This window comes from Bipolaris zeicola (assembly GCF_000523435.1).
Source record: "Bipolaris zeicola 26-R-13 unplaced genomic scaffold scaffold_172, whole genome shotgun sequence".
Taxonomy (NCBI): Eukaryota; Fungi; Ascomycota; class Dothideomycetes; order Pleosporales; family Pleosporaceae; genus Bipolaris; species Bipolaris zeicola.
The window spans coordinates 39,783-56,686 of record NW_006912221.1 but is presented as its reverse complement, the minus strand read 5'-3'; the positions used below and the strand labels follow the sequence as shown (position 1 = coordinate 56,686).

Sequence of the window (16,904 nt, the reverse complement as noted above, 5' to 3'; positions counted from 1 at the left end):
GGGGGGGGGGGGGACAGGGCAAGCAGCTCCAACTCTACTTGGGTGTGGGCTGTCGGAGCTGTCGAAGTTAGCGCAGGGCACTCAATGCAATGCGGCAGCAGGCACAGAGGCAGGACGAGCAATGCGAGGGAGGGCCGGCGGCGGAGGTCGCGATGGTATAGGAGGCTGTGCCCGAATGCAGAGACAGATGTCCACGGTGAGGTGCCAAGCCTGATCGACTTATGAAACAGATGCGGCAGCTAACCACGCCTAGGGCAGCCGTCGCCGTGAATGCTGCTGCCACCGCCAATGTTGCTACCACACGACCACACAGCCAAACGGCGTGCCCGTAAGCTTTGTCGCCTCGCTTCCTGGCCCTGTCCCCGGCTTGTTTTTGGCGAGGCTACCGTGGCCATGCACAAACTCTGTCGGGTGCTTGCAACCCTCCGCGCCCGCCAGAGTATTAGCATTATTATTATTATTATCGTGGTGGTGGTGGCCGCCGTGGTCGTGGTCCAGAACCCACCGCCTCCAAAGCGCCGGCGCTGCTGTCCTGCGTGCGTGCCTACACCAGACAATGCCGCTCCTGGGAGCAAATACGGGGCAAACACCTGTTCATGACGGCTCGCCCATGCTAGAGACGCATGCCCACAATGACTACCCCAGCAGCTCCAGGGAGTAGCGCCAACGTAGGCCCGTAGTACGCCGTAGTAGTCTGCAGTGCTGCAGTGGCTGCCCAACTGATGGATGCCATGGATGCGCTACTACTACCTACACACCCAACGCACCCTACCGATTCTTTGCGGACCTTGGGCCTCCCAGGCCAGCTCAGGCACATGGCAACATGGGCACTCTACTGTTTTTGGATAATGGCTCTGTCCTGGTGGTGTTCTTTTGCTCGGCCTTGAGATACTATTTATATTTTTTGCCCTGCACCACGGGCGCCGTGTCAAGAGGCGACGAGCGACAACAAGACTCGATGGTACCCTGCTATCAGGAATCTCTGGCCATGACATGCCCCAATGGCAGAAGAAAAAACCGGGTCTGCAGGCTGTGGCGGGACGGGCACGTGAATGGTCCAGCGGGCCCAGCGAGCCCAGGCGGCGCAAAAGAGATGTGGCGGGTGTGAGACGGCGCCACGTGCAGCCCAGCCACTCAGGCCTTGGCGGGAGCGGGCAGCCAGACGTCGGTGCACCCAACGTGCTTGCCAACACTACCGAGAGAGCGTGTCGTGCCCTCAGGCTTCGTCACTCGGCCATCCACTCTGCTGCAGCTGCTGCATACCTGCGCCCCCTCCTCCCCCATCATGGCCGAAGAGCCCTCTTCCATGCGCTCGTCCCAGGGGTCCTCGTCGTCACGCCGTGCGCCCAAGAACGTACGTACTGACCCTCTCGGCATTCCGCGCCCAATAGTCCAACCGCGCCCGCTGACATGTCATGCATCCTAGCCCCAGCAGCAACTCTCCCAGATCGAGAAGTCCGTCACACATCTACTCGTCGCCACAAAGCAACTGCTCGGTCAGTCTACGGCGCAATCAGCCCCTACCCACTTCCAATATCCTATGCGCTGACACGACCCAGAGACACTGACCCTATGGTCGCGTGGGACCGCCACCGAGAGCGAGGTCTCCGACGTCTATGTCCGTCTGGGCTATGAGTTCAACATCGCGTCGCGTGCCTTCAATGCCATTGGTGTTGACACAAACGACCTGGGAAATGTCCCGGAACTGTTGCGCGGCATACTGGAAGAGACCCTGAGCCAGGAAGCATCCCAGGCCAGCCTCGACAACTTCCTACCTCGCATACGAGACATCATAATCAACCTCCTCCATGGCCTGAAGAAGAAGCAGCAGCGGTTACGGCAGCGTACTGGAAGAGATGGCTCACTCAACGGCGGCGGTAGTCCGCGACAGGCTAGCGTCGGTAGTTCCAGTGAAGTCGAGGACGCACAACAAGCCCGTTCAGCAAGCCAAAGACTGCCTTCGAGGGGCGACAGTCCGTCTTTTGGTGGCCCCGGCCTCCCCCCACGCTCGTCCTCAGTGGCAGGAGGCGGCCGAGCATCGCCAAGCAAGTACGACTCACTGCCCTCGAACCCAAAATCGAACCGCTCTACGAATGCGAGCCAGCTCTCTACAGACTCGTCCATGTCGAGTAACTCTGCCCAGCAAGCGCCCGTCATCACTCCTTACCCCTCAGACGACGCCATGCCTAAGCCGCCAGAACACGCCCCGCAACCACAACCCAACTATCCCGTCGACTTCCCACCACCTCCACCTCCACCACAACAAGAAGATGCGCTGGCTGCATTGCAAAGAGGAGGAGAGCTAGAGCGGAGGGCTTCACGGAGATTCTCAGCCTATCAGATCCAGAAGCATCTCGGTACAAATGGCATACCACTTCCGCCCGTTCAGAACTCGCCCATACCGAATAGGGGTCGGGATGTGCGCGAGTCTATGAATGCAGTCCGAACAAGAGCACCTACGCTGCACGGTCGGCAGCGATCAAATCAACAACCTGCCCAACAGCGACCAGCAGTGGAGACCAAATTTTCTTATGATCAACACAACGACAGACGCATCTCTGAGGAGAGTTCTCAGGGCAAAGCACCAAGCCTGCCGCCACCCCAAGAACCTGGGGCAGAGGACAGCCCCATTCAGAAGACGCCGCAAGACAAGATTGGTGCGCCAAAGTTTCCCGAAAATGACCAACTCGCTCTGGGCGCTACTCTCAACGGGCCATTGTCTGAACCAGCCGAAATCGCGCCTGGCTCACCAGCCAAAGACGGAAGTCCTAGACCAGCGGCGAGCCGCCACAGTTCTTACAGAACAAAGACGCCATCTCCGCAGCCTTCACATTTCATCCCAGAGCAATCGCCTCAACAAGGGAAAGAACTCACCGTTTTCCTTCAGTACAAGAGTAAGATCAAGAAATACGTGTTTGCTGATGGTTCCGAACTCTCTTCTGCTCGCCTGCAACTAGCTTTTATCGAGAAGTTCGCTTGGGACACGCACCGCTACGGCGACCTACCCGAGATTCATATTCAGGACCCAGTTTCCGGTGTACGATACGAGTTAGAGGACATACGCGACATCAAGGACAGAGCGGTCCTTGTTCTGAATGTGGAACAGCTCGATGAAGTAAAGAATCATATTGATGACAAATTTGGTGGTCTCAGCAAGTTGGTGGAGAGTATAAAGACCGTTGTTGAGGATCAACAAGCGACTATACAGCGCGTTGCAGAACGCCAGCAGCAAACTAGTAAGGAGCTTGCTGGTATATCTGCAGCGCCTCTGTCTTCCAATCGCAACTCTGCTCTATTGGCTTCACGCTCCATTCCAAGTGGTGGACCTTCTGAAGGTACAGTTACGTCGGCCACTCAACTCAACGAAGTGCAGGCGCTACGTCGAGATTTAGCCGTTGTCCGCCAGACATATTCATCATTTGTTTCGGACATACAAGCGAGCATGGCGACAATACGTACAAAGGCGGGCGCCGTCAAATCTACTGCTATTAAGGTTGCGTTGCCTTCGCTTGACGGTGACAGTGGCCGCGCCTACATCAACAACGGAAAGAAGGCTTTGCAGGACGACTCAGAGAAGATTGTCAACAGGGTGGATGATCTCCAGGATCTTGTCGAAGATCTCAGAAAGGACGTTGTTATGCGGGGAGTTCGGCCCCTACCTCGCCAACTTGAGACTACAGCCAAAGATCTGTCGATGGCCACTGCAGAGCTCAAGAAGTTGCAGGATGTTTTGGCCAAGGAGAAGCCACTCTGGACCAAGATTTGGGAGCAAGAACTGCAGACTGTCTGCGAGGAGCGAGACATGCTTACTATGCAAGAAGAACTCGCGGCCGATTTGCAAGACGATCTTGAGAAGGCGGCCCAGACGCTGGAACTGGTTGAACAGGCGACTAAACAACAAAACCTGGAGAGCGAGAAGGAAAATGGCAAGGGAATGCGCTCTGCGAGCGGTCGCAGCATGCTTAATGCAGTTGCGGCGGACAAGGTCATTGACCCCCGGCAAGCTCGTGATGGTGTCCTGGGCGAGGTCAAGGCTCTGCAACCAAACCACGAAGGCAGATTGGAAGCCATCGAGCGAGCTGAAAAGGCACGTCAACGCGATCTCGCGACAAGAAACGACGACGAGTTTAAGCGCGAACTGGGCAATTTCGTTGAAGAAGGAAAGCTGAAGAAGAGTGGTGGCGTGGAAGAAACAGAGCGTCTGCGCAAAGCAAAGGACGAGCGAGCCCGCAAGGAGAACTTTGAGCGTGAGGCTGCACGCCAAAGAGCAAAGGCAGAGAAGCAGGCGAGGGAAGCTGAGGCCGCTGCAGCCGCTGCCGCTGCCGCCGCAGCCGCCCCTCCTGAGGGAGATGGCGCTGAAGGACAGAATGGAGAGGCCGAAGCTGAGGGTGCACCAGAGAACCCAGAGGAAGCTAAGAGAGATGAAGGTGGTCCCGCCTAGGCAACGGCCACTTTCCATCTTCATTCTTAGTCCTACCTTTTCGGGTATCTTACACAAAGAGCTGATATCTCTGGGTTTTTAGATCTGCCACAAAGCCGCTCTACAACGTGGTCATGTATGCCACCCCATCACGCTCCGCTATCCATGCAGATGAGCCATACGGAGACTACGGCTTCAGATCTTCCTACGACGCCAGGGGCGTCATCACCTCCACATATACATACACCTTTATCTTCTACCACTATGCCACGCTTCGATCCCTCGCCATGCATCCCCATGACGAGACGAGCAAGAAGCGAGGCCACTGCGCCGCCTCGATACCCCATATTCTTGCCAACCCCACCACCAGCATCCGTGCCAGAAGGAATGTTAAATACTATACCAACAACTACACTTTTACCTTTCCCTCCTTCTTTTCCTTCTTCCTCGCCGAATCTCTCGCCGTCGTTTTCTTGTTCCCTGCCGCCATATCGCAGTGCTAGCACTGCTACTATCCATCATGCCGACGCGCCCTTGTTGTATTCTCAGATTAGAACACAAGTCATCGGTAGGAGAAGCGATGATTTGGCAAAGCACCACACCGAAACATCCAGCACGCTTTCTTCTTCTCCTTGTACACCCAATGTGTCCGGCAAGAACATATCATCTTGGTTCTCGGCTTTGATGCGGAAATAAAGCCTTTGTTGTTTGAAGTGGAGAGATGAGACCTGGGGGTAGGGGGGAAATGGAGAGCAGAAGGGTAAAGAGGAAGAGTTAGGGAGTCATGCATGGTTGGGGGGGTGCGTGGGTAAGTAGTACCCAAGGAGGGTGACATCAAGGAAATGAATTATGGATTAAAGAATTTTACGTGTTATGCTCAAGAGTTGTTTGTTGTTTGTTGTTGTTGTTTTGTATGAGGAAATCAAGTCGGAGAGAGAGCATTTGTTTGGGCGTTTTTTTTTGGTTCTCCCCCTACCCTTTTTTTCCATATCACCTTTTCCCTTCCCCAAATGTTCTGCCACAGCGAGTTTTTCCCAACCGTCATTGTTTTTTCTTGTCATCGTTGGGGACTCAATCTTTTTCTCTATCTCATGTCTACGTTTCCTTGTCGTCATGATTCTTTTTGTATCCTCTATTGATAGAAAGAGTTTAAAGGGGAAAATCATGCATAGCGAATCATGGCGTTTGGGGTGTAAATGGGGAATTCTAATTCATTAATGCGATTTAAGAAGTGAAAGATTTTTTTTTCAACAAGGGGAGCAAACTAGAGAGAAGGAAATTAGTGTATTATCGTTCACCAAGTAACTGACTATACGACGATTATCCCCCGTTGTTGCATTTGTTTGCCTTTCCATTCTTCATTTGTATACTATGCAACAATGATTTGTACACTTGCATCTCCATAATACAGCGTGCCGCTCAAACAGACACACGTCTATGTAACCTGATAATCACTTCCCAGACCTGGATGATCAAGAAACCCTCCTATTTCGCCATAGATGCCCATCTAATGTTTGACTGATTACCTCCCCATTACTGAGTATCATTTCCCGCCAAAACGCCAACGCTGATGCAAATACATGGGTTCATGCACATATCATTCACTAATCTTACTTACCGAGTGAAATCGTGATTCCTAATTACCAACAGCAGTGTCGTTCAAGGCCACACAGACGGCTCCGCGATGATGTCCGTTGTATTGCCGAATAATACTTTGACTGCCTAGTTCCCACAATCGCGCATAATGGTCGGAACAGGCGGTGACCAGATATGCACTGTCGGCCGAGAAAGCGCAATCCCAGACCCATCTCTGGTGGCCGTGTAGTGTAGTCTCGAGTGGAAAAGCTGCTGGGTCGCGTTCGCTGGCTGATGGGAGATTGTCGTTGGGAGTGACGTTATGGGGAGCTGAGGTATCAACAGACCAAATGCGGGCAGTGTGGTCGGCGGAGCAAGTGGCTAGATGGCGGACATCGGGGGAGAGAAGAACGCGAGTGATGTAGGTGGTATGTGCAACAAACTTGCATATGGGCAGGATGGATGTAGTGTCACTACGTTGAATCATTCGCCAGACATAGACGTTGCCCTGTTGCTCTTGTTAGAATCCAGCTCTAGAGTTTCTCCTCTTTGAAAACTGGGCAAACCCACAGCGTTATTTCCAGCACAAACCATGCTGCCATCACTAGCAACAGTCACACTTGCGACACTAACATCATCTTCAGGAATGAGCTGATGAGAGCACTTGTTCTCGCCGAGGTCCCAGATCCTTACGTTGCCACCGCGATCACAACTGATCAATTCTCCCTGGTTTGGGTGAATGACCACATCGTTGACCGGGACACCGTGGGTGTAGTTGCGCTGGACATTGCCTGACCGTGTATCCCAAATCTTAACCGTGCCATCTTCCGATGAAGTGACTAACCACTTGGATTCACAGTGAAACGCGACACCGGTAATGTTCGAAGTGTGGCCGTCAAAGGTAAGGATCGCATTCGGGTTGGTCGATTTGATGTCGTAGAGCTTTACAGTGTGGTGGCCAGCGGCAGCGAGGTAGCGCTTGTCAGGCGATATGCAAAGACGATTGACTTGCGAGTCTGGGTGAGGGATGGTGCGGGAGCAGATTCCAGACAGCGCTTCCCAGAATCTGACGTTGAGCTGTCAGTATAGATTGCGAACAATGCGAGTTCAAAAGTATACGGACCGAATAGTGTGGTCATAACCAGCTATACAAGGAATTAGTGTTATTCTTGAGAGCTTCGTAACACTTCCACGTACCAGTGCAGAGAATGACTGACATGATGGGCAGTCAACGCGGAGATATTTCTAGACTGGCCGGCTCGTGTCTGTATGTCGGACAACACAAGTAGGTTTGGGTAGCGTCGCAGTGATTTCTGGTCGAATAACTTTGGGATATAACAAAATCAATGAAGCGCGACGATACAAAACATACTGTTTGTGTGTATTGTCTACAGTCACAGGAGGGGAAGCTGCGCATTGAGGGGAGTGGCAGTTGAGTTGGAGTGGCTCGGGAGTGCTTGGACCATCTCCCAGCCCTACTACGGCGGTCAGCCTTTCCTGGCCTAGCGCCATGTAACATTTCCCAATGGCCCATTGGCCAACATACAATAATTACTTCTACAGGTTTTCAAGCCGCTTAAGAAACGCGAGTGATATAGACGTATTTTTTGGGAAATGAACTCAAGCTCTTGGTTTGCGAAATATGTACGTCCTCAACTATGTGGTAAATAAACAAATTTCGTACTCCAAGCGCTACAGCTTACTCGCCGTCGGCAACAACTGGTATCCCTTTGGCTCACTGTCCAGCGCATCTCTTGTTATCTCTCCAATATTCTTGAATCCACCAACATTCATCAGGATATCCAAGTCTGCCAAAAGGCTCTTCATGACATGGGTGACACCCGTCTCGCCCATGATGGCAAGACCCCAAATCCAGAGCCGGCCAACGAAGACGAACTTTGCACCCAGAGCAAGTGCCTTGACAACATCAGAAGCCGAGCGAACGCCTGAGTCAAACATGATGTATGTTTTATCTCCAACAGCTAGTAAAGAGTTAGCAATTGAGGTAACATAATCTGATATTTGGGAGGCATACCGTCGGCAATCTTTTCCAAAGCATCCAAGCTTGCAACTGCACCATCAACCTGTCGTCCAGCGTGGTTGCTTACGACAATGCCGTCGAAGCCCAATTCAACTGCCTTCTTGGCATCTTCCACGCTTTGGATGCCCTTCAAAGAGAATGGCTTGCCTCCGCTGAGCTCCTTCCAGAGCTTCATTGCCCATACAGCCTTTTCCCATGTGTGCGCGCGTCCATGCCAGACATTGTCAATCCATAGTGCACCGGCCTCGTTTGGTTGGGTTGTGGGATCAATGCCCTTCTCTTCCAATCTCTTTTTGAAGACTGGGTCAGTCAAGCCCAGGTCCGCGCCTACACCATGGTAGAAAGCATAGTTTGAGTTTGCGACGTCGTCGTGTCGCCAGCCGAGTTGCCATGTATCTACTGTGAGGATACATGCCGTAAAGCCACTATTCACTGCGCGCTGCAGGAGCGAGCGAGTGAGCTCATCGTCATGTGGCATATATAATTGGAAAAACCTGAGGCCTTTTTCACCACCGCCGGCAGCGGTTCCGACATCGCCTCGGCCATTCTTCTCGCCTTGGTCATTAGCATGACCGACGTCCTCTATGCTTTGTGAACCTGCTGTTGAAAGGCAGTAGGGGAGTCCTAATGCTCCCGCAGATCTCGCTACGGGTAACTCGCCTTGCGGGTTATAGATCTTATTGATGCCGACAGGTGCAAATCCAATTGGTGCAGGAACTCTATGTCCAAAGATCTCGGCCGTAGTGTCACGTTGATTGGTATCAACAAGCATGCGCGGAATGATCCGGTGCCGGTAAAAAGCTTGTCTATTAGCGGTGTGGGTGCGCGATTGACCAGCATTGGAGGAGGCATAGAACCAGCCTCCTTGGCTAAGTTTTTCTTTTGCTAACTCTTCAAGCTTGCCGGGATCTATTACATATCTTAGCATGAATGAAGTAGGATGTCACCAAGGCAAGGTGACCATACCAGTATTGAAGACTGGAACTTCGCCTTCATTCGATTTCCAAAAGTTTTCACGCTGGTACAATGCCCACTGCGGACTTGTTCGGAATTTCTGGTTAGGGTTGACGGGGTCCATTGTGAGAAAGACTGGGTAGATGGAGTGCTACGAGATGCGGAAGGATGTGAGACTGAAGATTGGTATAAACTCTTTTGAATCTGCAATCAGAGCCAGTAACTCCAAACCATAGCCTGTTATTTCCGGCACTACCAAAGTCACACTATAATTGTGACGCTTGCACCAACATCACAAATCATGACCGAATGTGATGATGCGTGGACATGAACCCTGGACAGCTGTATTATCTCCGGCATTCTGCACACGAACCCACACTCCCGAGAGTAGCAAGCATTAGAATTGAAACGAAGCTGCAAAACGCTTGGATAGTGTGGATGGTGGCTCAATTTCGTATAGTGCGGGGGCCTTTGATTGGGTCCGTCGTTGTAATCGCAATGCCGTCCAGATGACGCGTGGTGATGTTCACTGGATGGGATAGTGCGCAACTGACGACAGCGTGAGTGAGCACATCCAAAACTGGTCTACAACCTATGGACTGAATCCCGATTGGGATGAGAGAGCCTGAAATAACAGGCATGTAGAATACTGACGGCATTGCTCTTGAGCACATGCGCACAACAGCACATTCGGATCACTATGACGTCATAGCTTGGTGGTCACAGTCTCTGCGGGGAAAAGTACATGCACACCAATAGCAAGCTCTGTTTCAATAGAACAAAGGTATCATGAAAAAAGAGATAGCTAGGCATAGGAGATGGCGACTCTAGTCCGCCAGGTATCATTCCATAACACTACCCGCATGGGTTCCGTGAGGCTTGTTTCCATGGCCCACTACTTTGATCCTGCAAGAAACCAATACCCGTACGTCATCGCTTGCAAGACAAAAAGATTCGTAAGGTAGGCACCACATGTTGATATGCATCGAGGTCGGTCTTTCATGGCCCTGTATGAATGCTGTGGCCAGATCAAGTGAGTACAAGCTACTTCTCGCTTGTCTTCGTGGCTTGAGCCTCTTTCGATTGAGGCTCGGGAGCATCAGACTTTTCAGTCTTTACAGACGATGGTGACTCGGTTACTTGAACTTTGCTCTCATGATGGGGGCCGGGGGTGCCTTGGCGGTCCTGACGCGACTTGTTGTCGGCCTCCTGGTTGTACTTGTTGACTTGCGAGTCAAGATCCTTGTCCTCATCCTCGTTATCAAACATCTCATGCTCATTGTCTCCAGTAGAGACTTCTGTGCCATCACCGAGGAGGATGATGCGGCCGCCATTGCCGTTATTCGGCCGGAAGCGGCTGTCGAGATCCATGTCGATGTCATCAGGAGAATCGTCAATGCGATGGTGAACACCGGGACCGCGGAACTCGGCTACACGATTGTATTAGAACTGAACTACTCTTCCGCCTTGGGCGATTCGGCTGGATCTTCTGACTTGCCATACTCTGGCGGCGCACATGGACCCTCTCCATTCGCAACCCGCTTTGCGATATCCTCGTACCACTGCTCCTTTGTCCTTCCCTGCAGGAGACCAACAATAATCATCGTCATATTGTCGCAGCCAACACCTCCAGTGTCGCTGTTAGAGGCCAAGCAGTTGTCCATCATATTCTCGCAAATGGAAGCGAGATCCTGCTTTGCGACAATTCCGCGCCTAACAAACTCGACAACGGCTTGAGAAGACTGGCAGTCCCAGATACCTGAATCCAGTCAGTAAAAGCTCGTGGTCACGGAGACTAGTCCTCTCACCATCACAAGCCACAATCAGGAACTCATCGTCCTGGTTGATATCGTGTATCTCGACGTCTGGATAAGCGGTGACTATTTGCTGTTCTGGGGGAAGATCGGCGCTCTTCTTGAATTCGAAATCGCCTATTGCGCGAGACAAAGCAAGGTTACCGTTGACGCGGCCAAAGTCGACAAAGCCACCTGCGGCTTGAATACGTGCTTTCTCGGCTGGAAAATATTAGCAGTGATTGCAAACTGTTGGCGTGTTTGCTTACCCTCGTTCTGCGGCTTGTGGTCGAATGAAAGAGGCTTTGCCCTGCCCTTTACTCCTAGAACAGTGCGCGAGTCACCTGCGTTGGCCTGTCTGTGTGAGCGTCGCAACGTAGTAGGATGCGGGGATGACATACGACGTAGATTTTGTCTTTTGTCAGGACGCCGACTGATGCCGTGCAACCAGACACTTCTTCTTCGTACTTGGGATCTGTTGGCAGGTGTCAGGTGGCCCGTGATAGATAGGGATGATGTTGACATTCAACTTACCACACAGAATCTCGCGATCTGTTGCCAGGAAGCCGTCTTGCAGAGCCTTTTTGATGTCTCCCTGTTTGAATGCTTCTTGCTTTGCGACAATCTTGTGCAGCTGCTCACCAGCATACAACGCCACCTTGTCGCCACCGTGTCCGTCGTACACACCGAAGAAGGCAAATCGCTTGTCGGTGGGCGTGCCCTTGGTGTCGTCGGCATTGAAGTCTAATACGGTGGCATGTGCGTCCTCCATGCTGATGCGCCAGCCCTGCATCGAGGAGACACCGTAGATGAGTGACTCGCCCTCGCCATTTTCAGATTTCTAGAAAGATGCAATGTCAGCATTTCAGATCACGCAACACAGCATGCGCGCCGTGCCCGGGCGATGCAAAGCGACAGTCGCCGCGTTTCAAAGGGGGGGGGTGGAAAGAAGGACACAGTGCGGGGGCGGGGGTGGGCGGCAGCATTGGGAGGCAATTACCTTGTCGACGACGGGCTCGGAGAGTGTCTGACCCATGTTGTCCGGTATCTAGGAGGAGTGGTGGGAGAAGAGGAAAAGGAATCTGAGGGTCGCCGAGGTCGTGGCCGGGAGCATAGAATTGCAGACAGTGTCGAGGGTGGTGTGTGTGGGGGTATAATTCGGGAGATGTGTAGGCGTAGGGGCCAGACAGGAGCAAGTCTAGTGCCGTGCGGTGGAACAGAAACGGAGTCCGGACCAGAAAGACAGGGAAGAAGAATTGCGTGCTCTAGCTCGCGGAGAGGGGGGAAAGGGAAATTCAACAGGTCGGCTTGGTGTTGTAGGCAAAGAAAGTGACGCTGCGCTACCTGACAGCCGCCAGCAAGGCCGTGCACGCTAGGGGCTGTGGCTGTTTGTTCGAGGCCAAACGCGATGACGACGGGGAGCGCATTCTCTGTGCCGTTGTTCCCCACCAGCTCTCTTGTTGTGCACGACTGATTTGATCCCTTGCGCTTCAGCCTACAAATACGCGCTGGGCTAGGCCTGGTCCGCTGTCTTGTGTGCCGCCTCGAGGCTGTGCACCGCAATGGCTCGTCAGGCAGCCGGCACAGCGACGCTTGCTTTTGCCCTCGCCTGCTTGCAGGAGCTCGCGTGCCACTCAAAGACGGCAGCACTGCCGCCCTGCCACACTGCCTGGCCACTCTTATCGGCTTGCTCTGTCGAGAGAGGAAACTCTTTTTGCTTGTCACGGTCAACCGCCAGTCCGGAACTCCCATAGGGTCCACATGCCGCGTCGGGGTCCGTTGCTTAGTCCGTCGGGTAGGCCTGCAGAGGGGCCAGTGGCTCCCACATGTACTACTTACTTACTACACGCTCCCTGCCCATACTCACCTCTACTTGAGACACGCGCACACTGCTACACTCACTTTGGCAACCCTTCTGGCAAGGCGGTGCTCGCTTGCGGCGGGGCTGCGGCTGTCTCGACCAGCATCCTCGTGCTCATCCACGTCTCACCAGGTTGCCATGACAGAGGTCGAGAGAACACGCGCTAGCCCCAACGTTGCTGCATCTTTGCTGATGAGTGCCATCGTTGTTCAGGCAGGTATGCCCGTGTACTGACTTTGTATCTACACATGTGACTGCGACCTCGAACTCTGCGCATACACGACTGCATACATATACGACCGGCTTCGGGGGAGCCCGTACCGACTGTGCGTTGTCGGGTCGATATTCCAAGAGCTCGCTTCTACCAATCGCCTGGGCCAAATCCGTCCCAGATGCCTCATTGGTCAAGTAGGGTCTTCATCTGACGCAAGGCTGGGCTTCTGGGCTTAGCCGCACCTACAACATGTGCATTATCACGAGCGCAGACAACAGTCACTCTATGGCTCTGCTTCCAGTCATGTTCACGTCTCGGGCTTTCATCTGATCGCAATCGGGCCTGACGCGCGCCTCGTGCGGAAGATAAACCTCGGAACTTTGTCTAGCGCGTCATGGACCTTCTGGGCACAGATCGGCAGCCGAGGCTCACCTCGTAACCCATACTTATTCACTCCCCCAGACAACTTTCCTTCCCCACGAACTCAATCATCAATCACCCATCACAATGAAGCAAACTCCAGACTGGGTCAAGCAACTTAAGCCTTCGGGCGTCCAAGGGCATGAATTGCTCGCAGCAGAACGCGCCGGCTCAAACGTCCCGGTGCAGGACCTGGAGGTCCTTCTGCACACTCAAGAAGTCATCGCCATGAGGCACAAGATCCTCGACATTCTCAAGTCCGAGAAGATCTTTGACAAGTCACAAAACTACTTCATGGGCAGGATAGACAAGTTCGAGCGTGCTCTTGCAAGAGAGAAGAGGTTGAGGATCTTGAAGAAGCAGCACAACTGGAATCTCGAGGAATTCCGAATGGCCATGGAGCTCGTTGGTGAGCCTGGTCCATATGGTCTCCACGACTCCATGTTCAAGGCATGTCTCCTTCGCCAATTGAATTGATCATGCGTTAACAGTATACAGGTGACATTGGAAGGCCAAGGCACCCCCGAACAGCAGGAGAAATGGCTCACAAAGGCCAATGACTACAAGATCATCGGTTGCTATGCTCAGACTGAGCTTGGCCACGGTTCCAACGTCCGTGGGCTTGAAACAACAGCTACCTGGAACAAGGACGACAAGACCTTCACCATCCACTCGCCACACCTGACAGCCAGCAAGTGGTGGATTGGATCATTGGGAAGGACAGCCAACCACGCCGTCGTCATGGCTCAACTCATCATTGATGGAAAGTCCTACGGACCTACCCCATTTTGTGTCCAGATCCGAGACCTGAAGACACACGAGCCGCTCGAGAACATTCACATTGGAGATATTGGCCCCAAGTTTGGATACAATACCATGGACAACGGTTTCCTTCTGTTTAACAAGGTCAAGGTTCCGCATATCAGCATGTTGGCTCGTTACACGCACGTGGATCCCACCACCAACAAGTTTGGTCGCCGTGGCGCGCCATCTCTCGTCTACGGTACCCTAACTTGGGTTCGGTCGACGATCGTCATGCAAGCCGGTAGCGTACTCGCTCGTGGTGTGACCATTGCAACTCGTTACTGTGCCGTACGTCGCCAGTTCCAGGATCGCGATGCTCCTGCTGGTGAGGCTGAGACTCCCGTTCTCAACTACACCATGGTCCAGATCCGTCTGTTGCCGCTCCTTGCAGCAACTTTCGCCCTTCATTTTACCGGAAAGGCGATGATGGAAATGTACCAAGAGAACCAAAAGAAGATTGCACAGGGCAATGCAAGCAACGCACCAAGCAAGCGCGGTGCCGGGCCTGAGGAAGTCCAGTCTGGCAGTGATATGCTGGCGGATCTTCACGCTTCATCTTGTGCGCTCAAGTCGCTCAGCAGCTCCATCGCCTGTGAGGGTCTCGAGGTCTGCCGACGTGCCTGCGGTGGTCACGGCTACTCTAGTTTTAGTGGCATCGGACCTTGGTACTCTGACTACCTGCCTACCACTACTTGGGAGGGTGACAACTACATGTTGACACAGCAAGTAGCTCGCTACGTAAGTTTCATCCCTTTCGATAAAGATCGCATTATACTGACATTCTTCACAGATGCTCAAGTCTGTTCGCTCCGTCCTCAACAAGGAGAAGCCCACAAACGACACCACTCAGATTCTCTCCGAGTTCCACTCTCGCCGCAACATTGGCTGCGCCTTCGACGTCATTGGCTCAGACGAGGATCTCGTCGCTGCCTTCGCTTGGCGCGTCTCTTTCCTTGCCTTCGAGGCCAGCAAGCACCGTGATGAGCAGAAGAAGCCCTGGAATGACCTTCTCGTTGACTTCTACCGCCTGAGCAAGGCTCACGCTCAATACATGGTCGTCAAGACTAACCTCTCCACGCTCAAGAAGATTGAGCAGGAGGGCAAGATTGACAAGAACCTTCTTGAAGTCCTCATAAAGTTGTTCCGCCTTTTCGCTCTGCACACACTTGAACAAGAAGGCGCCGAGTTCTACACCTCGGGTGCCTGCAGCAAGATTCAGATCACGCTTGCAAGGACAAACACTGTTATGAACTTGCTCAAGGACATCCGCCCCCATGCCGTCAGGCTTGTCGACGCATGGGGCTTCGACGACTGGGTCCTGGACAGCAGTCTGGGCCGCGCAGACGGAAAGGTGTATGAGGACATGTTCTATAGGGCCAGCGAGCTCAACCCCCTCAACGACATTACTATCGACCCATACCCCGACAGCGATGTTTTGTTCAAGCGTATTGAAAAGAGCAAGTTGTAAATGACGTTATGTCATGAAGCTGTCTTGATGTTAGATGTATTTGTAAACAATTAGACAAGATACTCATATAGAAGCTTCTTAATAAGATTACTACTTTTAAGGTCTTGCATTTTTTTGTTTCTATCTCAGTAAATATGTTTTGTATAAATGCTGACTACCTTAGCTATTGCTTTTTCCCGGAAAAACTAATCCGGAGAAAGTGGGGACAAGGCGTCCTACTTCGCTATACATACCAACAGCAACAAATGATATCTCAAAATAACCTAACCATGCCACTTATTTCCTTCTTTGCTACCACTCTTCGCGCATAAAAAAAAGTTGTAAATACTCAGAAACTTCACTCCATACCTCTCCCAATCACCCATTCTCCTCTCATATCCAAACAATGTCTTCTGCTCCCACTACCACCACCACCACCACCACCACAGGCCTCATCCTATCCTTCATCCAACCCACATCTTCTTTCTCTTCCTCTTCCTCCCCCGAAGACAATAGCAACAACAAAGATAGTACGGAATTCGCTCTCCTCCCCCAACTCTTCACATCCCACGTCCTCGGCACAACCCGCTCGACCTTTTACAAAGCAGCCAACGCCTCGTGCCCCAAACAGCATCTTCTCGTCAGCTTAATGGACGATGTTGCGCATGTGAATGTAGAGCAGGTGGCCAAGTTTTGGGCGGGCGAGAGGGTGGTGCACGGGGAGGCGGATGTTAGGGGGTTTAGCGAGGTGCAGGTTTATGAGAAGGAGAGGGGGAGGGGTGTGGGAAGGGGTAGGTCGTTTTCTTCTTCTTCTTCTTCTTCTTCTTCTTCTTGATATTGCTTTTTGGTTGTTACTGGGATGGGGGGTGGGTGAAGAAGAAGAATGAGAAGGTGGAAAGAAAGTGAGATAAATTGAGCCATTACTAACATTCATCCTCTCTCTTCATTCAGATAACCCTGCGCATACGCTCCTTGTAGCGCTTATGCAGCCTGCACCGGATGGTGCTGCGGACTTGGATGCTTGGTACCGCGATGAGCATAATGAGCAGATGTCGAAAGAGCCTGGTTGGCTGCGTACGTGTCGGTATTCGTTGGTTGCGCAGAAGGGTGGCGATGAGAAAGAGAAGGAGTTGTCGTTCTTGGCTATTCATGAGTTTGATGAGAGTAATGAGTTGGGGGATACAGTCAAAGCGCTTGAGCCTGTAAGCGAGTGGACGAAGAAAGTCATGAGTGCAGCAGTGGGTATTGACGCTGCTATTTATCGAAAGGCCTGAGAATTTCAGTTGCTTAAAGTTTCCCTCTTTACAATTTCCTAAATAGGAAGCTCATATATCTTCATATATACCACTAAGCCACCAAAATAAAAAGCCTCGCC

General features: G+C 52.4%; 7 protein-coding genes across 7 annotated transcripts; 4 read left to right on the top strand and 3 right to left on the bottom strand.

Annotated features, from left to right (window-relative positions):
* Positions 1-1,285: 1,285 nt before the first annotated feature.
* Positions 1,286-4,441, top strand: COCCADRAFT_7696 (uncharacterized protein; the record flags this gene model as incomplete). Its single annotated transcript, XM_007717269.1, has 3 exons — positions 1,286-1,354; positions 1,427-1,496; positions 1,560-4,441. 3 exons carry the CDS (start codon positions 1,286-1,288, stop codon positions 4,439-4,441), a joined length of 3,021 nt encoding a protein of 1,006 aa, XP_007715459.1.
* Positions 4,442-4,554: 113 nt separating this feature from the next.
* Positions 4,555-4,923, top strand: COCCADRAFT_7695 (uncharacterized protein; the record flags this gene model as incomplete). Its single annotated transcript, XM_007717268.1, has 1 exon — positions 4,555-4,923. One exon carries the CDS (start codon positions 4,555-4,557, stop codon positions 4,921-4,923), a length of 369 nt encoding a protein of 122 aa, XP_007715458.1.
* A 1,133-nt stretch (positions 4,924-6,056) lies between these two features.
* Positions 6,057-7,214, bottom strand: COCCADRAFT_39517 (uncharacterized protein; the record flags this gene model as incomplete). The annotated part of the gene is made up of 4 exons (XM_007717290.1): positions 6,057-6,503; positions 6,566-7,061; positions 7,119-7,140; positions 7,193-7,214. 4 exons carry the CDS (start codon positions 7,212-7,214, stop codon positions 6,057-6,059), a joined length of 987 nt encoding a protein of 328 aa, XP_007715480.1.
* Positions 7,215-7,687: 473 nt separating this feature from the next.
* On the bottom strand, positions 7,688-9,114 carry COCCADRAFT_104432 (uncharacterized protein; the record flags this gene model as incomplete). The annotated part of the gene is made up of 3 exons (XM_007717289.1): positions 7,688-7,977; positions 8,031-8,945; positions 9,003-9,114. The coding sequence occupies 3 exons, from the start codon at positions 9,112-9,114 to the stop codon at positions 7,688-7,690; spliced, it is 1,317 nt and encodes a 438-aa protein (XP_007715479.1).
* A 920-nt stretch (positions 9,115-10,034) lies between these two features.
* On the bottom strand, positions 10,035-11,819 carry COCCADRAFT_39515 (uncharacterized protein; the record flags this gene model as incomplete). The annotated part of the gene is made up of 7 exons (XM_007717288.1): positions 10,035-10,420; positions 10,489-10,749; positions 10,799-11,005; positions 11,053-11,137; positions 11,185-11,258; positions 11,318-11,624; positions 11,784-11,819. 7 exons carry the CDS (start codon positions 11,817-11,819, stop codon positions 10,035-10,037), a joined length of 1,356 nt encoding a protein of 451 aa, XP_007715478.1.
* Positions 11,820-13,365: 1,546 nt separating this feature from the next.
* COCCADRAFT_39514 (uncharacterized protein) lies at positions 13,366-15,550 on the top strand (the record flags this gene model as incomplete). The annotated part of the gene is made up of 3 exons (XM_007717287.1): positions 13,366-13,728; positions 13,777-14,820; positions 14,873-15,550. The coding sequence occupies 3 exons, from the start codon at positions 13,366-13,368 to the stop codon at positions 15,548-15,550; spliced, it is 2,085 nt and encodes a 694-aa protein (XP_007715477.1).
* Positions 15,551-15,935: 385 nt separating this feature from the next.
* Positions 15,936-16,803, top strand: COCCADRAFT_104444 (uncharacterized protein; the record flags this gene model as incomplete). The annotated part of the gene is made up of 2 exons (XM_007717286.1): positions 15,936-16,320; positions 16,481-16,803. The coding sequence occupies 2 exons, from the start codon at positions 15,936-15,938 to the stop codon at positions 16,801-16,803; spliced, it is 708 nt and encodes a 235-aa protein (XP_007715476.1).
* Positions 16,804-16,904: the final 101 nt, after the last annotated feature.